This window comes from Channa argus, chromosome 9, assembly GCF_033026475.1.
Source record: "Channa argus isolate prfri chromosome 9, Channa argus male v1.0, whole genome shotgun sequence".
Taxonomy (NCBI): Eukaryota; Metazoa; Chordata; class Actinopteri; order Anabantiformes; family Channidae; genus Channa; species Channa argus.
Window position 1 is genome coordinate 22,672,653 of NC_090205.1, and position 23,841 is coordinate 22,696,493.

A 23,841-nucleotide genomic window follows, 5' to 3' on the forward strand; every position below is an offset into this window, starting at 1 on the left:
TGACTGTCAGGCCAGCGGACATGGCCGCTGCATATTCGTATGCGTTGCTCGTCGAGCTCGAAGAGAACAACATACCGAGATTAAAAAATAAATTGGTGAAATACTTTCAAAGTAAGAAATCTGGCGGTGGCGACTGTGAAGTTGACTATGAAAATGGCAGCAGGACAGCGACACTGCGCTTCCGCACAGAGGAGGGTAAACTTGGCCGCATAAACTAAACCGTGCTCTGTTATGAACGACATGTTGTCTTCATCGCTGATGACTGATTATTTGCTTTCTTTTCTTCACAGACCAACAAAATGTCTTGAGGAAAGAGACACATCTGATCACATTGGATAAAGGCGTTTTCGAGATGACTGTTCGCTTGCCTACAGATAAACCCCAGGTAAATGGGTACAAACAGTACTAAAAGTTAGCTCAACATCCGCTATGTAGTGCAAAAAAGCTGCTAGCAAGTGATTCTAAGTCTAAGGCATCTCGGGATGTGATTGTAACGTGCAAAGTGAGGTACCGCCACTTTGTAAAACTTTCAACTACAACCTTGTTAGAGCCAAGGAACCCTCACCAGACGAGTTAGAGAATAAGACATATGTTTTTCTCAACACTGCTGTATTACATATTGATGTTTATTTCCTTGTCACAAACACCTATGACTTGCATGCTTTTCAAACAAGCTGACATGAGATGCCGTAAGGTTTTTCTTTTTAATTTATTTCGCCTATACAGGAATCTCCAGCTGCTAAACGCAACAAGAAATGTAAGTAAAACAGAGGTTCTTACACTATAACAAAGTCTTCTGTTTGTTACAAATAAAATGTCAATATAGGACAATATACTTAAAGCCTAAATACACAGACACATCCGTCTTCTCAAGTCATACAGTATATGTTTATGGGTATGGAATCAGGGAGTTTAGAGTAGATATTAATTAAAAAAAAAAACAGACGCGCTGTAGCAACCGATATTCAGTGTCCTTTCTTGATTTTTTTTTCTGTTATGAATTTGTCCCATTATAAATATATGTCATTATTTCTTTAGTCTATCATTGAATTTGCTAGTAAAAGTTTTATGCATGTGGTTGTCAAGTTTGTTATTTTAAGTTATCAACATAGTAACATTTAACACATTGAGCTACAAGAAGCACAATTCAGACAGTTTTCAGACAAAGATTGTGGCTTACCATTCACACCAAATTGAGGTAAAAATATGAATGAATTCCTCAACTTATTAAAAAATTAGTTTTTAATCAACGGGTAGAGTGGCCGCCTGACCACATGTCTCTGGGCTAGACACTGAACGCCCAACAGCCCATTCCCATCCCCTGCTGCGCAGTGCTGGTCCGAGGCTCCCGGTAGAAATCGGGAAGGGGTTGCGTCAGGAAGGGCATCCTTCCAAAAACTCTGCCAAATCAACATGCAGACAAATGATCCGCTGAACTCACAGGATAAGCCTAAAAGACAAAAAAAAAAAAGTCTTTATCAATACTTACCAGTGTCTAAAGGTGGTACTATACCTTTGTATATTCACTAAACTTTATTCCATTTATAAAATTAGATATTAGTCAAGTATAAGATACTTATCATGCATAACCTGGTAGTTAAAGTAAGCATTTAGTGGAAATCCATGGGGAGTAGGTGCATTGATCTGCAATTTGATTTACTGGAAAACATATTTTCTATAGTAAATAGAAGTTTGCTGGACTAATTTTCGTGTCTTTCTTAATACGAGTCATCATCTTAACATCGCTAGATTTACAAGGTGCCTGTTGATCTTTTGTCCGGTAAGATTTTTCAGAAAGATGCGTGCAGTCTGTTAATGTATTGCTGTGAGCAAAGGCACAGTATTTAGCCAGCCCTATTTTATTTTTCACCCATTAATTTCAACCAACTACTTATAAATTGCTTCAGCTTTAAGAAACATTCTGCTACAATTATCCAAGAATAAATGACAATATAACTAAAATATTATTAATGGTTTACTCTTATTTGGTGCCACATAATATTCAGTGTCTATGTTCATTTCTTATTAACCGCAGGTGTTGTCTTGAAGAACAGCGAACCGCAGACAAGTGCTGATGAACTCACACCTACATCTGAAGTTCAGACAGAGGCAAAAGGCAGAGATGATGATCCACCAGATGATGAGCTGTGCTCCGCCATGGCTGTTTTAGAAAATTGTGATGAGACAGTAAATCTAGAGTTTTTGGAAATGCTGGTTGAGAACATTTTAAAGGATCATGACTCCCCATCTCAATCCCAAAGCTTCACTTTGGAAATCATTCCTGACATTTCCTCTGCTGTGGTTAGTTTCAAAAATGCAAAAGGTATTCCTTTGTTTTTTACTGCTGAACCTCATATCATCAATGAACATTAAAATGGGAATGCATAGTCTAAATTCAGCATTAATATATAAGATATTGTGTGAATTCTCAAGGTGCTATTGTTTTTTTATCGCTATCTCACAGAAAGCATCAAGTTTGTGACAAGATGCCCCCAAAACAGGACATTCAAGAAAAAAGGATTTTCAGTCCGTCATCTTGAAGCTACACAAGATGTTTTGGCTGAAAACATACAGAATTTCAGTGAAGATATGATTCGCCTTTATTTCGAGAAGGAAGGTGGGGATGTGGAAAATATTGTGCTTAATGAAGTGGAACAGTCTGCTGTCATCACCTTTAAAGACCATAAAGGTAGTGCAATTACTGTTCTTTATAAATATTAATGCATGAATGTACACATAGCAAACATTAGAGATTACTCCCCTATTATAAATTGGAGGCTCTGTAATAGCAAATGTTGTATTTGTTCCTCAGATGTGCAGAGAATCACGAAGAAGAAGCATCACATCAAACAGCAAGAGATCAGTGTTTATCCCTTTTATAAATCTTTGGGAACAGCTGTCTATGGCAAAGACAAACCTTCACTAAAACTTCCTGCTGCTGTCTCTGAAGACATTGACAGTGGGCTCGGGAGATTCCTCAATGACAATAACTTTGCAGCAGAGAACATTCAGAGTGACTTAGCTAAACACTTCTGTAAAGTAGACTTCCATCAGTCTTCTGTGTCGTTGAGTCCTTTGTCTTCCCTGCTACAACAAAAAGATGCCAAAATGATCATCAAAACATGGAATGATACTGTAAAGTTAGCCTTTGCACAGGCTATGTCAAAATTCAAATCCCTGAAGTTTCATCTAGAGTCAGAGGCATGGGAAGAGTCTGAGGCAAAGATCAGAGAGATGCTACAGAAGGAGGATGTGGTTGTAGTGCCTGATAAACCCACAAGTGTTTTATCGGTAGTTGGTCCTATGGATCATGTCAATAGACTTGAGAAGACTCTCTCTGAAGTTGTAGATAAGATTGGCAAAAAGGTGCAGAGGGAGAAATTGAGTGTAACTCAAGAGATCAAAGTGTCACCATCAGTTTTTCATATTTTGTGTCAAGATGGGCTTCAGGACAAGCTATTAAGTGTGTACCCAGAACTCAAAATGTCATTTGGGAAAGACAGTCCGGATTTGATTGTGACTGGCTTAAGGGATGAGATTTTGACAGCAAGCAAAGTAATATATGATGCAATGTTGGCATTAAAACGACAGAATTTAGAAATAGATGACTTTGTGCTTGACCTGTTGAAAGATGAAAAACAAGAGGAGTTAACAAATACTCTTCTTTTTTCTAATGGGATAAATGCAGCATTTGAGATCAGTGGACACAGAGTGCAGCTTCTCGCTGTATCTGACGGAGACCTGAATGAGGCTGCAGATCATCTAGGAAGGTTGCTAATATCTCAATACATTGATGTAGAGGATAGTGATGTTCTTAAGAAGCCAGAGTGGCAGCACCTGGTCAGTCAATTAGAGAATGCCCACAATAAACCTTGCAGGAAAATTCTAATCCACACAGCTACTCCACAAGTTGTGGTGTCTGGGCACAGGGAGAACGTCAGAAAAGTTAGCAGCAGACTGGAAGAGTTCTTAACACAGAATGCTCACATTGAAGAGCTTGTTGCCATTAAACACAATGCCATAGTTGACTACATTAAATTTCACAGCTCTCTTTTGGAGGAAGTGGAAGACAAGGTCATAGTATCTTACAGAAAGGATTCCATCTGTCTAAGTGGTTCTAGAGGTGATGTTGCAGAATGCAAGACCTCAGTGGAGAACTTGGTTTCTTCTTTGTTTTTTGAACGTTTAGAAGTTGCCAAGCCTGGAGTGAAGAAGCTCTTCAAGGATAAAGAAAGTATGTATGCTGCCTCGCTGTTGAATGACACTGGTTGCCTTGTCCAGCTAGGTGAGGAGAAAAATGTTGGACAGGGTGAGTTGGCACTTAGAGAAGTACCAAAACCTATGTACCAGCTTCAGACAACTGATGGAGTTGAAATAGCGGTTTGCAAGGCAGATATGTGCACTTACCCAGTGCATGCAGTGGTTAATTCCTCTAATCAGGACTTGAACCTTAATGGAGGTCTTGCAGGAGCACTTTTGAAGGCTGCAGGTACTCAGTTGCAGGATCAATGTGACAGGGTAATTAACTCGAAGGGAAAGCTCATGCCTGGAGATAGTGTCATAACTGATGCAGGGGGACGGCTTTGTTGTAAAAAAGTCATCCACGCGGTGGGACCTAAGTATGATCAGGCTAAACACCAGAAGGTTGTGGCTCAGTTGAAAAGAGCTGTTAAAGAAAGCCTAGAACTTGCTCAAAGGCACAACTGCATCTCTGTGGCTCTTCCCGCCATCAGCAGAGGCCAAGGTTTTCCTCTCAATTTGTGTGCAGTCACCATCGTCAAAGCGGTAAAGGACTACTGTGATGAGAAAGAAGATTACAACACCCTAAAGAAGATCCATTTTGTGAACAATGATGACAGTGCAGTTCAGGCTTTGGAAACAGCTGTCAGGCAGGTGTTTGGAAATCATGGTGTCAGTCATTCTCAACAAACTCCTAAGGCCAAAGCCACCATGTCATTTGCGAAACCTGCTGGATCTTCTGCATCTGACCCCAACTGCTTATGTCAAGTGCAAACCAAAGAGGGCTTGGATATCACGGTTATGAAAGGAAATATCGAGCATGCCACGGTATTTATTTTTTTATCCCACAGTAAGAGCAGACAATTTTAAGAGGCTATATTATGCTTTCTATTATATTTTGTTGTAACTTAACTGTAGTCATGGTGGGTGTCTATACCAAACATTACGCGAAGTTCCAAAACTTGAACTTAAAGTATTAAGAAGAAATGGCACAAAAACATGTCACAATCATTTTTTGAGGCTTTCAGTCGCTCCCAGAGACGTTCTCTGGACCTTCCAAACACAGTACTATTATAGACAGTCCAAATATAGTCACTGCATAAAGAGACCTTAATGTTGGATTTGCACACCTACAGTGTAAATAGTATATTACATCGATAGTTCACCCATCTGCTTGACCCACCAGCAGGCTGGCCAGTCAAAACAGAAGGGACTTGGAGCAGAGGGGGGCCTAAAGAGAAAGGTTCTAAAACAAACTGTTATACAAAGCTAATGGAGAGACACAGCATTTATGTAAAAAATGTTCTTGGAATTTTAGATTATATAACAATTTCCCTATAGCTTAAAAATAATAATACAATTTTTTTAATTATTGTATTAAATTATGCATAATATGGCCTCTTTAAAAATGTAACATTGCCATGTAGTATGATGGTATCTACTCGCAGAAGAGTTTGTGAATATGTTGTCATGGAGTTTCAGTGATTCTTCTCTGACTACTATTACAGCGATTTAAAAAAAAAATCTGAAATGAAAAACATGCAAGTAATTATATTCTCTTACCACATTTTTAGACGGAGGTGACCGTGAATACTGTGTTTGAAGGTCTTGCCCTAAACAAAGGGGCTGTGTCAAATGCCATCTTTGGCGTAGCTGGAGCTGAACTTCAGCAGTTAATAAAGGCCAAGAATGCTAGGGGAAACATTGGTGAGGTGATTGTTACTAACGGCTGTAATCTGAAGAGCAAGCAAGTCTTTCATGCAGTTTCACCTCACTGGGACAAAGGACAAGGCACAGCTGAAAAGGTAGTCTCTTGCATCCTGTGTGGTTTGTAGTTTTATTGACTTATATGAACTGAATTTGATAAAAAGTCAAAACATATAGGTTATGCAATGTTTCTGGTCACTTGATCATATATAAATTTCTTTGTAAACTTTTTATATGTTCCACCTCAATGTTAATATCATTTGTGGTTTATCTTTTAGACCTTGAGAGGCATTTTCAAAGATTGCTTGGACAAGGCAGAAAATGCTGGTCTGGCTTCCATATCCTTTCCAGCCATTGGCACTGGAAACCTTGGTTTCCCAAAAGACCTCGTAGCCTCTATGATGTTAGACGAAATCATAGCATTTAGCAAGAAACATCCTAAAAACCTGAAGAAGGCTGTGATCATTCTTTACTCGGGTGATGCACAAACAATCCAGGTGAGAACAGAAAAAACATCTTACCGACAATTCAGCAGTGCTTTGGTATATATTTCTGATTCTGTCTCCAGGTTTTTAGTGATGAATTTAAGATGAAGTTCCCCACTGCCACCATTGATTTGGTGTCTACAAGCTCCCCACAAGCTCAGGGTAAGTAAAGAAAAATATAATGTAATCAAGCAATCAATTATCAAGGAAAAAATTTAGAAATTTTGAAGCTGCAATTGTAAATGCTTTATATGTTTCTTTATTTATAAACTTGACGTGTGTGTTAACGGTTTTGAAAAATGATCTAAAACTGTGAAACCAATGGAAAGGTATTAACACATTTGCAAGAGAAGACCTCTGCTGATGATGAAGATCAAGTAGTTCTCAGTTTCATTAAAGATATCTAGGCAATCAAGACAAACTAATGGTTTTGTAAATTATAATGTATTTTATTAGCATTTTTTTAAACTATACACATTTTTCTTTTAACTTAAGTTTTGGCACTGCTGTTAATTATTTATTTCTATCTACTGCCTTTAGGTCCTTTCTCTAAAGTTGTCTCGAGCTCAGGAATGCATGAGAGCAAAATTGGAAGTGTGGTTATACAGGTGGTCACAGGAGACATAACCAAGGAGACCTCTGATGTCATTGTCAATTCCTCTAATGAGAACTTCTCTCTGAAATCAGGTAAATAACTTATATGAAGATCATCCATTTGAATGTGTTACTTATGCAAAACTATATATCTAAAGCAATCTGGGTGCCAAATAGTAACAATATCTCATAACTGCAGTGTCAAAAATTCAAGTCCAGTATTGGACATTTGTTTCAGGTTATACCTTTTTTCCTTTTACCATCTTTACCCTTTTTGTTTAGTCTCAGTTAAATAATTAAATAAAGATAGAAAAATCCACAAAAGTATAACTTAAATGTATACATTTTTGGCTTTTAGATTTAAATGTAAAATGTCTACATATATTTGAAAGTAATTTAAACATAAGATAAAGGCAACATTTCTGGGACTGGAATCCCTATTAAAATTAATTTGGAAACAAAATGAGACCTATCACAGTGAACATATGCCTTCGGTTTATGCTTACTGTATATTAATATAGATATTGATTTGACAGATGATAAGATATTTCTTCTTATATCTCACCCTCTCTTTAGGAGTGTCTAAGGCTATTCTGGATGCAGCTGGTCAGCTTGTAGAAGCAGAATGCCAAACACTTGGTAAGATAACATTTCCAGCTTTTACGACACTTTAGAATGATATTCCAGGAAAATGGCTACACAGTCAATAATTAACCCAATCGTAGTCAACTGCAGTCCATATTATAAAACCAGGTTGTTCAGAGTGGAAGTGTTACCATTATTTGAAGGCATTCAGTGGCTCTGTCTGTACCCTTAGGGGCCCAGCCCAACCCTGGAATGATTATTACGCAGCCCGGTAACCTGAAATGTAAGAAGATCCTCCATCTGGTTGGACAGACGGACCCAGTAAAAATCAAAAAGGCTGTGAAAGATGCTCTCGATATGTGTGTGAAAAACACATATACTTCTGTCTCATTCCCTGCCATTGGCACAGGTGAGATTTATTATCAGAGTTCTAGAGATTATCAATGGGAAATCACTTTAATCCTCAATAGCATTTTCAGTTAAAATATCCTACTTATATATTTCTTCCCATTTCCTATTTTCCAATGAAAAAAGAATGCGTCATAACAGCTTGTTTATTGTATATGCCTGTGTGTGTGTGTGTGTGTGTGTGTGTGTGTATGGCACTTTTGTAACTTTTTAGGTCAAGGCAACGTACAGGCAGGACAGGTAGCAGATGCCATGTTGGATGGAGTGATTGATGTTTTGAGCCAATACACTTCAGGCCCTCTAAAGACAATTCGGATAGTTATTTTCCAACCACACATGCTAAAAGACTTCTACAATAGTTTACATCAAAGGGGGAAAAAAGAAGTCACTGACGTCAAGGATAAAAGCTGGTCCTTAGGAAACATTGGCTCCAGAATTAAATGTAAGTGCAGAGAAGTGAATAATTATGTTGTGGTTATTCAGTATGGCTGTGTACATAATCACTTTGAGGGTTAAATTCTAATATGGAACTTGGAATTTGTTCTTTCAGCATTCTTCATCAGTGAAAATGCTGGCAAGTCTTCAAAAGAAGAAGATTTTGTCATTGAGGGTGTGAAAGTAGACTCTGCTTGCTTCAACATCTGTGGTAACTCACAGGCTAACATAAACTCAGCTAAGCAGTGGATAAATGACCTGATATCCAAAGAGCTGGAAACGTTCAGCATTTCTGACAATACTCTTCGTAGTTTCTCTGATTCAGACAACCAGCGCATTGTTGACATCCAAAAGACCATGGGTGTGAGCATAAGAACTGAATGCAAAAAGGGCCAAGCCACACTTATCATTGTGGGACTCAGCAAAGATGTGCTCAAAGCTACCACTGAGATCCATGCGATGCTGAGTAAGACAAGAGTTGAGGAGGAACAGCAGAAGAAGATTGACATGGCAGGCACAGTGGCAGATTGGCAGTACCAGCAGCAAGGGTTTCAGTTCCAGAGTTTTGATGCAAAGAGCAATTTCCAACTAGAACAAGCCTTAGAAAAGAACCTGCAAACTGTAAAGGTTACAGTCCAGGGTCAAGACTACACTGTCACCATGCCAGGTGGACCAGCTACTAACAGTCAGGGACAGACCCTGCAGATAAAGAGAATTGACAAACTGAAAGGTATGTCACTAGTAGATGGACACCGGCAGCCAAATAATGGTTATGCCATAAATAACTAAAATTAATGAATAATAAATTGTTTATTCCACTAGATGAAGAAATACCTGAGCAATGGGATCCTATGCCAGCTAGCACTACGAGTCAGGCTATCACCATCAACGTTGGAACAGAAGAGCACACTGAGGTCTTGAAATTGTTCCAGGCCACATGCAACCACACTGTGATTAAGGTAGTTCACAATTAACATGCTCTGTATTTAACCCATAATATTTGTGTTACAGCGTTACATTGCTAGTTACTTGTAAATTAGTTCGTTTAGCATTTACTAAGTAAAAAGTTGCTCTTGTCAAGTCACTGACGTTGTTCCCGTCAATGCAACTACTTCCCTACTTAGATAGTTTGTCCTTCCTGTACACGACTTCATAAAACTGTAGTACAGAGCAGCATGAACAGTGGACATTAAAAACAATACCAGTTCAGTTTCAGATGCACATTATTAAATGTGCATCCTACATAAAATATTTAAAAATAATAGACATAAACCAAGAGCAGAATGCACCAAGATGTAATTTTTTTAACCTCTTAGATTGAGAGGATCCAGAACCCTACATTGTGGAAGAGTCTACAGATCAAGAAGCGTGACATGGAGCAGAGAAACGGTCATCAGAACAACGTAAGACGTCTCTTCCACGGCACCTGCTACACCACTTTGACCCATATCAATGAACACGGCTTCAACCGGAGTTACGCAGGAAAGAATGGTGAGAACTTTATATTGAGAATATGTATGTTAAAAAAAGTATATGAAAAATCTAAATCACTCGTTGATTGTGAGATTTTGCACATACACAAATTTTTTTTTTTAAATAAGTTAGGTCATACCTCAGTTGCTTATTAAAAGTTGGATCACAACAATATCAGTGCAAATGAAGGAAAAAAAAAATGAAAGAGTTATTGCCAGTATCTTAGATTAAGCCAATAATTTTCTGCTTCTTTTCCATTTTCAGCTGCGTATTATGGAAATGGCACATACTTTGCTGTTAATGCTAAGTACTCTGCCCATGACACCTACTCCAAACCGAATCCAAATGGGGAGAAGTTCATGTACCTCTGCCAAGTGCTGGTAGGAGATTTCACACTTGGAAAACAAAACATGATCGTACCACCAGCCAAGGGCACTGTCTCTGTTCAAAAGTACGACAGTGTCGTGGACAATGTGTCCAACCCCAGCATGTTTGTTATCTTCCACGACACCCAGGCTTATCCTGAATATTTGATTACATTCAAATGAAATAACTATGCACTGCAATAACAAAATCAAATGCCTTACATTTTACGCTGCTTTCTGGAAATATCTCTTTCCTAATCGAGAACTGATAAATGTATTCCAATTTACTTAGGATATTTCGTTCAACTATACATTGAGTACAATCATATAGTAAATCATTCTGTGGTTTACAAGCAAACTGTAATCATCAGGGAATTTAGTAGCACTTATGCCTTCAATATATCTCAGTGAACCTACCATAGAATGATCATGTGAGCAGTAAATGAACACAAAATTGAATTGTTGCTATAACTAACTTTATATTATGCATTGTGTAATTGCACAGTATATAGTATAGTATTTTTTTTAATTCTTCTTTAGAGGCAGGCACAAAGTACCTGCTCTGTTCGTGGAAATGATGTGATACATTCTTCATGTGGGCCTGAATAAATCAGGTCATCAACTACTTTTGGTTTTGAAAGGAAAATTGAAAGCTAACTGCTGTTCCAATAAACAAGGCTGTAAAAATAAAAGTTAATATGTAACACAATGTGTTGCTTGTTTTCACTCTATTGCTTCTTATGTACTTAAAGTGTAGCTTATCCATTTTAATTTAAAATATTGGAATAATCATTTAGGAACTACAACCATTTTCAGACATGGACTGCTATTAAGCGTGATTCATAAATATTTAGACAGCTGGCTGTTTGTTGGTGAGCTCAAGAACATCAAAAGGCTTAAAGATCATGTAAAAAAAACATGATGATAAAGGAATATGTTAAGAAAACCACTTTACAATAATTGTCATGATCAAGAACATACTCCACGAGGCAGATCTATCTGTATTAATATCAAGTATCAACAGAAAACTTCATCACACTGATGTGAATACATAGTTTATCAATAGATAAAGGAAACTACCTGAGTATAAGCACAGATTATACAAATGACTCAGATTAGTAGGTTTGCAATGGAGCTGCCCCATTGGATTGCATTAGATTGTCCAAGTGTATCTAATGAAACGGTTTTAAGTGTCTCCTTGATAATCTGGATCGTGGTTTTGTATATGGACCTGGTTTAAAGTGGTCCACCTATGAAAGTGTAAAATGGCCATTTATAGGGTTTTCAGGAATCATATTTAACTGTCAGAAAATCTGTTTTAATATGTTTTAATAAAACTTGATAGTCTAAATCTGGTTTGACAAGTCTACATCTTGATTCGCAGTTTGAAGTAATGCCATTTCAGATGGTGGGTAATTGCCTGCAAACATTTCTTTAGTCGTGATAAATGTAAGTTTACATACCAATTTAGACGCTGCAGAGCCCCTGCTTTGCTCTCTGCCTCCATCTGCAGGCCAATCTGCATCTGCACAGCTGCTTTTTTTCCTGTGGTAAAGATACCAGATGGGGTGTGATTTGTGGGCTTTACAGATAAGATAATGAGATGGTTGGTGTATTGAACATATGGAAGATTATTTTGGAAGATTGGTGCAGTTACAAGAACAGACAAGAAGAAAAGAAAAAAATAAAATTAAAAAAAAGCCCCCCCCCCCCCAAAAAAAGTGCGACACACAGAAATCTATTCCCTATAGAATAAAATGAATATATATAGGCTGCAATCTGAATAAATTATAAAGCTGCACAATATAGCATTCCCAATAATACCAGATTGTTATTTGCATGCTTAGTTGCGTGCATTCCCCACCCACGGGCGCAGGTGTGCCTTACCTGCGTTTTGGAAGCTTCAAACGCGGAAGTTTTAAGACTATCACAGCTCTTTTCACTTCTGCAGCTGAGTGCAGTAGATTGGCTCTGCTGTTTTGTTTTTTTGTACTAAGACGTCCGAAAGTGAGCCCAACTGAGAAGCTCAATAAATTGGTTCGGGCAGTGAACGTAAACAACTCTTCAGGATTTTCTCGAAACCGGGATCCAACGGGTGTAAGGCTCAATGGCAACCACCTTACAGGTGGTACCAGGCGTCCCAGGAGAGGGTGCGGGGATCGGGGAAAGCCTGTCGATCCACGGCAGCACAGAGAAGCTGAACTCGTCCGCTGTCAACCGCATCCTGATGGAGTTCCTCCTTTACTTTGGGAGAGCGCTCTTGGTCTTCTACCCAGTGTATCTGTCAGGGTACCTGGGCCTCAGTGTCAGCTGGGTGCTACTGTGCATGGTGATGATCACTTGGTGGAAGAAAAATCGCCAGTGGAAAGACACCCGGTTCGGAACCGCTATGGACTTTGTGGACAATGAAACACATGTGGTGAACACAGAGCTGCAAAGTGCTCTGCAGATGGCATCATGGGTATGTATGGTGATTCCAGGACCTGCACAGGCTGTCACTGAGCAGCTGAACTCGGGCAGCATCCCAATAATTACTGTACTGTCCAACCCTGGTTGCCACATCTGGTTTTTATTTTCACTTTATATATTTTTTTCTATCACTGACACTGTATATTTGTTGGCCAAACTCAACACCACTGTGTGTTTTAAACAAGCCTGGGAGAGAAGGAGAGAAGTCACGTTCACTGTTGACTTGACAACAATAGACTTAATTTGCATGATTGCCAGACTCAGGCTGAACCTGCCATACTCAGAAATGGGCTGAGGCTGGCAAACTGCTGTCACTGTGCAGGAGGTTTCAAGTCATAACATTTGATTCACACCACACCCACTCACGCAGTGACTCACATGGGAACCAACAAAAGAGACACAATAAAAGAAGGTGGTTCTTCTTTCAGAGGAATCTACGTGTGCTGTAGATGTGAAATCATGTTGAAATCAGCATGTTTGTCACAGAGGTTTTTTCTCTCTGGGCTGCTAAAAAGAACCCACTAATTAAAATTAAGTTCATATAAGTGGCCTCATCAGATGCATGTTTCCACATCTCTGTTACACTCCACAATTTGAATGCTGCAAGAAGCCTCCTAAATCCTCAAACAACAGAAGCAAATTACTGTACTGAACTTCCATTTTAAATAGTTGACCAATGTGAAAACCCTCAATAGTCAGATCCCCGAAGACACTTTTTATTTATACAAACCAATTTTGCATTTGTACATATAAATAATAAAACCAAAGCAACTAAATAATATTCTAACAGCAAAACAGTAAATAAAATGATTATCAGTTTATGAACAAAGTTCTCACAATGAAGTATTATGCATGTGCATGCAATGCCCTGTAATTATTACCTATAAATTAGACCTACTTTGAAATTAACTAACACAATTTTTTTTCTTTCAGGTTCAGTTTTCTGAAGTAGAAAAGGTTGAATGGATTAACAAGGTAAAGTTTGAAAACAATAACTTGGTGGCTTATGTGATGATTGAACAACTGTGGGCTGGTGAAAAGTTGCATGAAAAAAACAAATTAAAAACAAAAATCAGTAATTGTAGCATGATCAGCTGACCACAGTAAACCTATCTGAAATAGCTGTATATGAACTGTATATTTTTAGTTCTTTTAGCTCTGACTTTACACCCCATCTGTCTCATCACAGTGGAGTCCACATGGTCTGCATTTGAACAGTTGAAGTTAAACTATATTTGCAATTTGATGAAAAAAAAAACACAAATGGTTTTCATGTTCTCAGATTTTGGAGCAAGCCTGGCCTTTCTTTGGGATGTACATGGAAAAGCTCCTTAGAGAAAAGATCCAGCCGTCCATCAGACTCTCCAGCTCCGCACTCCGCATGTTCACATTCACCAAGGTCCACTTTGGACGCGTAGTGAGTTGAAAACTATTTGAAATCCTACTAAAGATTCCTAAAGTATGTTCAGTTAAATAGTAACCAAAACACTTTTGCTGGTGTTTATAAAAATGTGCATGTTATTGGAAGAAATGATGCAATCACTCCTGTATCAGATAAACTGAGGGTGCCTCATTAAGCATCGGTGGGGAGGCTCCTCTAAAATCTTTCTCCAATTCCAGCCTCTCAAGATCACTGGGGTCAAAGCATACACCCATGAGGTGGATCAGAAGGAGGTCGTTCTGGACTTAAATATCAGGTTGGAGATTTTCCCCTTTTGAGCTGTTTCCGTCTTGTCAAAAACACATGAGACAGTTTTTGTCTATTAGGTGTTGTTTTCCTCTCCACATTTACCCCTGACCAGCACTGGTTGCTTTGCAGTTATAACGGTGATGTGGACATCAACACTGTAGTGAAGCCACCGATCACAGCTGGGGTCAAGGAACTTAGAGTGAGCATTGGAGCTTTCTGTTCTCTGAATTACTCTTAGCCTTCACACTGTACAATATGTGACTACTCCGCTGCTGTGAATCTTCCAGCTTACGGGGATGCTCAGGGTGATTTTAGAGCCCCTCGTTGGCCAAGCACCACTCGTCGGAGGAGTCACCTTTTTTTTCATTCGGCGCCCGGTGAGTGGCTGCAGACATTTTCATTGCATGCTGTGAAATTTTGAAGCTGTGTCACATTACCATTAAAAGCTCTAAAACATTTTTTTTCAGACTCTATATATTGATTGGACTGGTGCAACAAACATTTTGGACAGCCCTGCTTTCAGGTTATTTACCACCGCACCCCTCATAAACCCAATGTTTAATTGTTGACATAAACAGAGTCTTAATGTTCAGCCAGCATTTTGCTCTTCAGTTGTCTGAAGGACAGTTCTCTCATGTCATCTGTCTCCTTCTAGTTCCTTGTCTGAGGACACCGTCATGGACATTATTTCCTCACTTATGGTGTTGCCCAACCGCATGTGTTTCCCCCTCATAGACCAGGTCAAAGTGGACCAGATGAGGTTCCCACTACCTCGTGTAAGCAAGACATACTTTAATATTTCCATTTTATGCAAACACCTTTGTCCTGTTAACTGCAGACATTCACATTTTAAATATGATCACATGTTTAACAAAGAAATGCTATTTGAAACACTGCAGCCATCTCTAATGTGCTGGCATAGATTCAAATTTAATTTAAATGCCTTTTTCCTCCCCTGCTCCTCAGGGTGTGGTGAGGGTCCACTTGCTGGAGGCCAGAGACCTGGTGGCCAAAGACACATACATGATGGGATTAGTGAAAGGCAAATCAGACCCATATGTAAAACTCCGAGTCGGCAATCGGAATTTCAAAAGCAAGACCATCAAGCAGAATCTGAACCCAGTGTGGAATGAAGTGTATGAGGTACCATAATTAATTTACACATATAAATCCTTTTAGTAAAAAGAAGCAGATTTTTATGCTTTTCTTTGAATTTTATTTTTCTTAACTTCTTAGAGAAACCTTAAAAGGCACAAGACTTCATATTCCGTGGTGTTTACATTGGTTGCTCTCTCTGCACCACATGTAAATAACATCCATCTTTTCTTTGTCGGTTTACAGTTTGTAGCCCACGAGGCACCAGGTCAAGAGCTGGAGATGGAGCTTTATGATGAGGACACAGATAAAGATGATTTCCTTGGAAAGTAAGATGCTGTGTAATAACAGCAAGTAGGATTACTGGGACTAGTCATCTTAGAAAGTGTATATGTTTAGCATATCTGACCCTTGTTACCATGCCATGCATAGCATGGTACCATAGCACTATGACCAACTTTAACACAAGGCATTTATAATATCGGCAAAGTTTTACTATCATTATTGTCTTGGCTTCTATGTAATTATTAAAAAAGGGAAGAGACCGTTAATTTATGGTTCTGTTTTTTACTCAGAAAGTGTACAAACTGTAGCAAGATCTCAACACCATTATTTTCCAGCTGCAGAGGTTCTGACTCATCCCCAGATCTGTAGTTACAGTCATTTAACAATGACATTAAAGCTTTAAATGCAGTTGAGTCTCCTGGGAGATTTAGTGCTCACTAATAGATTTAATTTGAAAATAGGAAACAACTGGACAGGGACCAAGAATCATGTGAAAGCCCAATGATGTTTTGTGTAACAGTGTTAATGTATAAAACAGTACGAAAAATATGCTTAGATGCTGTTTTATTGTTGGAAATTAATCAAGTTGAAATTTTCGTGCTCAAATGTTTCAATATTACACGTGGACTTTCTGGATTTAGGTACAACCTTGATCTCGGTGAAGTGAAGAAGGAGAAGGAAATGGATCAGGTGAGCTTGTAATTCTTACCCTGTGAATCAGTGGCATGGCAACGCAGACCAATATTTTCTTACTGCTCTTGAGACTTTGCAACTGTAGTAAATTTAGGAATAAAATAAAAGTTCATATGAATGTCATGTTGATAAATGAGCCTCTCTTGCTGCTGTAGTGGTTCCGTCTGGAAGGGATTGAGACAGGAGAAGTTCGTCTCAAGCTCCAGTGGCTCTCTCTTAGGTCTGACTCCAGCCTGCTGAAAGAGGTAACCTCACTGTTCTTTACATTGCTTTGATTTTTATTCATTATCCCTTATTCTACTTGTCAACCTTTTGGCCATAAGTTCATCAAGTTAGTTATCTGTCTGAACCATGTGTCGTTCTCTGCCATCACTCTCTTTTAGTCTGAAAATGGCCTTGCCTGTGCCATGCTGTCAGTGTATCTGGACAATGCTTCAAACCTACCAGTAAGTGGCTTCTAACAAGGGCTGCTGTTGTCGAGAGCACGTGATGCAGGACGGCGAAACAAATGTGCTGATGTGTTTGTTTGCAGAAGAACTTCCAAGAGATCACAGATCGTCAGAAACATGGGAAGCCAGTAAAGGAACCTCGGGTAAGATAAAAGCTGTTAAAGCTTAGTCTGTCTACATGAGGCTGTGCTCCTAAGATTTTTTTCAGCTGCCCATCTCAGCATTTGTTGCAAGAAGGAACTGGGCTGACATTGAGGGCCCCAGATTTTCAGCGAGTATATATTTATTTTGTCTAAGTTGGTTTATTGCAGTTTTAATTCCCCTTTTTTTTTATAGGCTAAAATGCAAAAAGAAGATGGCATGTGAATACTCAACTTTAAAACCCAAAACAATACGCACACGTAGCTTCAAATAAACACCGTGGAGAAACAAAACACTATTGAGAGTAGAGTAATCAGACATTGGAGTAATACATATATTTCTCTCTGTCTTAGGATCACGAGAAATAGTAATACAGTGTATGTACATTTTGGACACTTCTGGTAAGATTGTAAATACAATCGCTGTATCAACCCCAAATTAAAAGTGAGCCTTATATCAAATGTTACGGAAACTCAAAATGAACAGTAAATGAATATTGTACAAAGGTTTAGACACCTTCTACTTGTGCAACCGGAACTTGATTAATTCATCAGGCATTAGTTGAATCATTGACTCAACTGATACCTAATGCCTAAGCTTATTTTAATGCAAGACAGGTGTGTGTGTGTGTGTGGTCTTCTCAGCGCTTATTTTTAAGTTTTAAATAAGATGTGTCGGGTAGCTTCTCGTTCACTTAAGTGCCTTACACAGAATCATCCACTTGTATCTTTATGTCAGACAAAGGCCACAGTCTTCTGTTTTCTGTGAGCGCTCCGGGTGAACTCGTCCCGTGTCGAGCTGGTATTTCCTGTTGGTTTGGTGCGTGCCTGTCATTTTACATGGGTGTGTCATTACAACTACAGTTCATGTTGCTACATTTTTATGATCAAGGCATTTTTCTCAACTAAATAATCATCAAACCCTCAAAAATCTAAAGTATTTTGAGGATTTTAGGGTTGCTGTATAGGGTACATCAATAAATGCCATCGAGGTCCCAGACACTCGTTTCTGTGACTAACATTTGACGCACTGAAACTTGTGCCTATGCAATGAACCCACTCCACTAAGAAACAAAATGTGGTAATAATTTAACTTTTTGAACAGCTCAGAATCAATTCCATCAGTGTCCTGATGTGACCCTTCAGCAGGAGCTGTGGCTGGTTAGTGCCCTCTGCTGGCCACTGTGTGAAAATCCATTCACAAAGCAAAGTGTGAAGACAAACACGGAATTTCTTCATGCTTAGGTTTCATTTCCCTGAAAGTTAAAAATGAATGGTATTAATGCGACCACTGGTAGCATTCAAGCTATGGTGCAAACATTTGTTTTAAATGTCCCAGATGTTGTGGTAGGTCTGCAGTGCATTAGAGAGTAGAAAGCAAAGTTTACACAACAAGCACAGCAACAGACTGTCTTCAGACAAACTCACATTAGTTTGTAGATAGTTGCCCTTTTAAATGAGTAAAAAGCATTTTAAAAGCACACCAGTATAATCATGTGTTTGATAATGATAAGTAAAATTATCTAACTAATAACTAATAAACCTCTTATTCTTGAGGTTTTCTGATTCATTGTTACTGAGACACAGTGAATGACGACATTTCGTTCCACCTGCTAAGGGCTGTTAAACTTAGTGAGCTGTATAATCTGTACATATTTTCCTGATGTGATTTGAATTTTCAAAGGACACGAGTGGCAAAAGACTTGCAGTACATAACAGTTTCATGTATATCGAAGTTCACGTAACGTGCACATTTGATATCAAATCATTTTTGTTCTGCTCTGAATGACTTTAACAGATAAGCAGGATTTTAAGGACTAAGGGTTTCAGTTTATTCAACCTCAGCTCTTGGTCCTTCATAGGTTTGCTTTTCTTTCAGCTCACAAAGAGAACTCCTAATCCCAACTCGTTTGTGGAGTTTTCCATTGATAAGGAAGTTCAGAAAAGCAAGGTACTCCTCTCTCCTTACTACACGGATACACAATGTTCTCTTTATCTGATTATAACTAAATGGAAGCAGGAAAATCTTGGTCAGGTTCAAATGCATTGCTCCAAAATGACATGTCTGTAGTACAAAAGTGCAACACATGCAGTGCTGTCTCTTGTTACAACACAAATTATGTGCTGTCTTCTTTCCACAGGTTGTGTATGCATCTAAAGACCCAGTGTGGGAGGAGGGCTTCACCTTCTTTGTGCATAATGTCAATACACAGCAGCTCATGGTTCAGGTTTGTAATATAATGATGCACACAACATACAGAAGGTTTCTCTTTCATCACAATAACATAAAGAGATTGTATGTAACAGATGGTTGCTCTCTCTCTGAACCTGATCTCACTCACCCTGTGTATGTCATAATGCATTTACCTCATCAGAAAACTCAGTTAACTAATATAAAACATCCACAATCCATAGAAAGTAGTAAAACTTGACCGCAGTCAGTCAGTTATATATACGCAGGAGGCGCAGTAAAACCTTTATTTATTAAATGATTTATGTTCCTGTGTTTTTGTGGTTCAGATCAAAGAGCATGAGAAGAAGAATCAGCTTGGTGTTTTAAATATACAACTGAGTCGCCTCCTGAACACCTCCAACATGACACTGGACCAGCGCTTCCAGCTGGAGCGCTCCGGAGCAAACAGCCAGATCAAACTGAAAGCCATTCTCAGGGTGGGTGCATGTAAAAACACACAGGATAGATAGATAGATAGATAGATAGATAGATAGATAGATAGATAGATTCTGTTAATAAGAAGATGCAAATGAGTGCTTTTACATTTTTGGTTTAAAATTTTGACAGTAACATTAGCCATGTCCTCAAACAGATTCTTACTGTGGAAAAGCCTTCACCCAAGACTATCCCCAACCCTCCTCAACAAGTCAAACAACAAAAACCACAGTCCAGCCCAGCCAGTAATGGCCATGTACCCACTCCTTCTGTAACTACAGCCTCCTCTCCACCACCTTCCTCCAACATTATCACGACTACTCAAGCCTCATCCCAAGCGTCTTCTCCAATCCGAGCAGGTGATTCCCAGAATGGCTCTAAAGAAGATTTTTCAACTCATCGCCGCGCTTCTTTCCTGGCTTCGGAAACCTACAAGTCATCTCCTTCCCTGTCAAATATGCGTCGATATGACTCTCACAGCCTGCTGTCAGAGAACTCCATCGCTTCGTCACGGTTCGACATTTCAGAGGGAGCCATGTATCCAGAGTAAGTCGAGATCATGGTTCTTTGTCTCCCTGCGTCATATTTTAGACCTTCAGGTTTTCAATTTTCAATTTAATCTTTTCTGCAGAGGACAGACTAAACTCTATGTATTTAAGTTTAAAAACATGCACAAATATATTTCCATCTTTTTAGGGCCATCAGGAATCATCCGGGCTCTTTTGGGGAGATCCACCTGACCATACGTTATGCCAACCTGAGACATAAACTCATCGTCCTGGTTAATGCTTGCAGGTACGCCAGATTTATTTTGTGATGAAGATCATATGACTTAGCTCTGACAACTTACTGGATGTACCTGTCGCCTGCAGGAACTTATTTCCCTGCAGTGAGAATGGCACAGATTCTTACGTCCGCCTGTATTTGCTACCTGACCAAACCTGGAGACACCGTAAGAGGACACATGTCAAGAAGAAGACCGTCAATCCCATCTTCAATGACAAGTAAGCTTATTTTCGTCAGCTTAAGCAGTTACTGTATATGAAAGACACAGAGGTTGAAATTGCATCTAGCAGTTGTATTTTTTCTGCCAATTCTTATTTATCACAGGTTTGAGTTCAGTGTGTCCCTTGAGGATGCACAATCCAGGAAGTTGGATGTTGCTGTGAAAAACAACAAAATGTTTCACACACGGGAAAGAAAGGACATTGGCATGGTAGGAAATACTGCTTGTGACAAACCATGTCTTTTTATTCCTGGCAAGATTTCAAAGGCTATTGGCAGTTGACAGGTTTTAACTTGTATAAAATCACTGTTGAGATAAATGCAGCCTCAAAATTTCCAGGTTTGGTTCATTGTCGTACAGTGTAAATATTCTCATTTCATACATACTGTACAGTAAATAACCGATATCATGACTGCTATGGTTGTCATACGTTTGCACTTTGCTTCTCATTCTGTTTTTTTTTCTTTTTTCTTCTATTTACAGGTGACGCTAGATCTTTCACAGATTAATCTAGTCATAGGAATCACAGAATGGTATGGGGCCCAATTTTTCTACTTTTCTATAATGTGGGTAATACAGTAGCTGCAAATAGTCACATGTTTAGGATAAAAAGTTGAGTTTGGTGTTATATTTTGGAAGATGAAGATGGACTGTACTGCGCTACCACTGATCTAATCATGCTTGTGCATAAGCAGCAGAATGCAAGAATGCAAGGAAGCACAATTTTCAAAATGTCCGTGTTAGTGTCAGTCCTTTACGGTGCTCACCAAAGTAACTCATGATTACTCTTTTCCCCAAAGAATCTCTCAGGTCAGTTGGTTCCATTATATTGATATGAATATTACATTTGTCTCTCCTAGGTTTGAGCTTACACTGCCTGGGCTGAAGAAATCTGTCTAGCAGGTGGAAAAGTAAACCGTTTGCAGCTTAAAGAGCACCTCTCTGCCAACACAAAGCAAAATGCAGACTTGATAAGTAATTGGAGAATTGTGCTGTATTGTACAGTCCTAATGGAAGTCTTACTTGTAGCGTTAACATTTTAAGAGCATGTTGTCTCACATGTTTTAACAAAATGTTCATAAGTTATTATATTGGTCTAAATGATCTTAAGTAGATGCATAGCTTAAAAAAAGATTTTGGTTCATCTGTGTCGGCGATAATGTTAGCATAAGCATTTGCATCAGTTTATTGTAGCTTAATTGGTTTGGCAAGCAAAGTGTTTGCGTAATAATGCTACTAGCAAGCATTTTTTCCATAGAAGTGTAATTCATTGGAATGTTTTTATTTTTATTCTATCAAAAAAAAAAATGCAATGTGTTTATTTTAGATTTTTTTTTTTTTAATCAGACGTTTGATTTGTGAGTTCATCTAAGCCAAGGTTATCCTTTGTATTTTTTAATGTAAATAGTTGTATTGTTTTTTTTTTATGTAGGGAAATGAAATTAAAAAAACAACAAAAAAAAACTGCATTTGTTGCAGCAATCTGAGAGATTCATTACACTGACACCAACACATTCACAGCTGAGTTCATGGTGGTGTGTGGGCAGCTGAATCAGTGCATTGATGAGATATAGTGGTCAATGATGCCTTGAATATAATTACTGAGGGAGTGATCTTATTTCAGCATTTAAACTATACTCAACTTTTATGAGCAGTTTTTTTCTATTTACAGGATTTTATAAAATACAAATTCATAGGCAAGTTATTATATTACATACTTTTGAGAATACATTTATACAAAGTATGATTAACATTATTTTTTTGATTGTTTCACATAGAACCATAAAATCCCATTTATGTTAAAGCATATTTATTATTACATGGGACACAATCTGTTACAATAAGTACTAACACCCTCACAGTAGATTTTGATTTAATAATTGTTATTAAAAATTGGCATTGTCTGTAGATTACAGTATTTAGCACAGTATGTGGTCAAGACTGTAAACTTCCAAAATTATTAGTCTATCTATTGTATTAGACTATTAGACAGAAATCAAAATCATTGTAAATTTAGTCCTCAATCATGCAAATGATTATAAGAATTTGCATGAATCCTTTAAATCCATTCATTCATCAGTCTTGATTTTGAGTTTTTATAATTAAATAAAAATGTTTAACACTGCAATATTGCAGTTATTCAGGTGTGATTTTCTCCCAGGGTTCAAGCAGCACTTCCCAAGACCTGCTGTGCTGGTTGAGCAGTGTTCCCCAATTCTCGGGTCCAGCTTTTCCCACATCGACTGGATGAGGTTCAGGTGATTGAGCTGGTCAAGCCCAAGGAGGAAACAGAACAACCTTTTTCTTGGTAGTGCATATCATTGCATCTTTGGACAATTTCCAATCAGTTCTCTAACAGTCAGCCTGCTGAACAGTGCCCCAATCCCCCCCAGATAACCCCCCCCCGAACCTACGCTCAGCCACTCTCACTTTTTAGTTGCACCACTTCCCACTGCACACTCACTTCTTCTCTATATACCATTAAAAAACGTTTTTATGTTATTGTATTTTATTCTATCTTTTCAACAAAAATGTCATATTTGTTGTGTCACACCATTGTATTTTAACTTTATATTTTAGTTTTTGTGTTTGCACGTTTCACAAATTCATAGTACTTAACTGTACCCGGCAATGAACAGTTTCTGATTTTGTTCTGATTCGGATTCTGAACATATGATGGTTGATGTTCTCTCAAGGCAGCTGAGGCCAAAAAGAAGTAGGCTAAACCTAAAGCTTATTAATAACATCACCCCTGTGTAATTTGCCATAATTATATTCCCGTTCATATCACAGATAAATAAGTAAATAAATCGACATATCATCTTACAGAGTTCTTAAATCAACAAACAATAAAAAACACAAAGACAGCAGTTCCCTGAATAATTTGTCACCTCTAGAAACAAAGTAAAGTTCTACTAAATTATGGTAGTTATTCAACACATTATTTAAAAACATCCCAAACCCAGTAAGAGTTTTACACCTTTTATATTCAACCTCAGGTGTGTTCCATAAATTCACCCCTCTGACAGAAACACACCTGCTTTTCAAATTTGTT

At 38.4% G+C, this 23,841-nt stretch overlaps 2 protein-coding genes and 1 long non-coding RNA gene across 3 annotated transcripts; 2 read left to right on the forward strand and 1 right to left on the reverse strand.

Moving 5' to 3' along the window:
- The first annotated feature begins 20 nt into the window (after nucleotides 1-20).
- parp14rs1 (poly(ADP-ribose) polymerase family member 14-related sequence 1) lies at nucleotides 21-11,000 on the forward strand. The gene is made up of 17 exons (XM_067514897.1): nucleotides 21-195; nucleotides 291-385; nucleotides 727-757; nucleotides 2,036-2,323; nucleotides 2,465-2,689; nucleotides 2,813-5,067; nucleotides 5,814-6,044; nucleotides 6,225-6,443; nucleotides 6,515-6,593; nucleotides 6,972-7,118; nucleotides 7,602-7,664; nucleotides 7,843-8,019; nucleotides 8,233-8,460; nucleotides 8,569-9,183; nucleotides 9,276-9,412; nucleotides 9,770-9,944; nucleotides 10,191-11,000. The coding sequence occupies exons 1-17, from the start codon at nucleotides 21-23 to the stop codon at nucleotides 10,472-10,474; spliced, it is 5,424 nt and encodes a 1,807-aa protein (XP_067370998.1). The 3' UTR covers nucleotides 10,475-11,000.
- LOC137132455 (uncharacterized) lies at nucleotides 764-12,316 on the reverse strand. The gene is made up of 3 exons (XR_010915121.1): nucleotides 12,179-12,316; nucleotides 11,755-11,836; nucleotides 764-1,450 (listed from the first exon to the last, which is right to left on the reverse strand). It is a non-coding gene; the product is annotated as an uncharacterized lncRNA (long non-coding RNA).
- esyt3 (extended synaptotagmin-like protein 3) lies at nucleotides 12,244-22,143 on the forward strand. The gene is made up of 23 exons (XM_067514898.1): nucleotides 12,244-12,752; nucleotides 13,694-13,735; nucleotides 14,043-14,177; nucleotides 14,381-14,457; nucleotides 14,580-14,649; nucleotides 14,738-14,827; nucleotides 14,918-14,973; nucleotides 15,106-15,226; nucleotides 15,417-15,593; nucleotides 15,792-15,874; nucleotides 16,472-16,520; nucleotides 16,679-16,768; nucleotides 16,907-16,969; nucleotides 17,056-17,115; nucleotides 18,992-19,063; nucleotides 19,254-19,340; nucleotides 19,633-19,782; nucleotides 19,938-20,326; nucleotides 20,477-20,575; nucleotides 20,653-20,784; nucleotides 20,891-20,996; nucleotides 21,270-21,319; nucleotides 21,647-22,143. The coding sequence occupies exons 1-23, from the start codon at nucleotides 12,399-12,401 to the stop codon at nucleotides 21,684-21,686; spliced, it is 2,592 nt and encodes an 863-aa protein (XP_067370999.1). The 5' UTR covers nucleotides 12,244-12,398; the 3' UTR covers nucleotides 21,687-22,143.
- The last annotated feature ends 1,698 nt before the right edge of the window (nucleotides 22,144-23,841 follow it).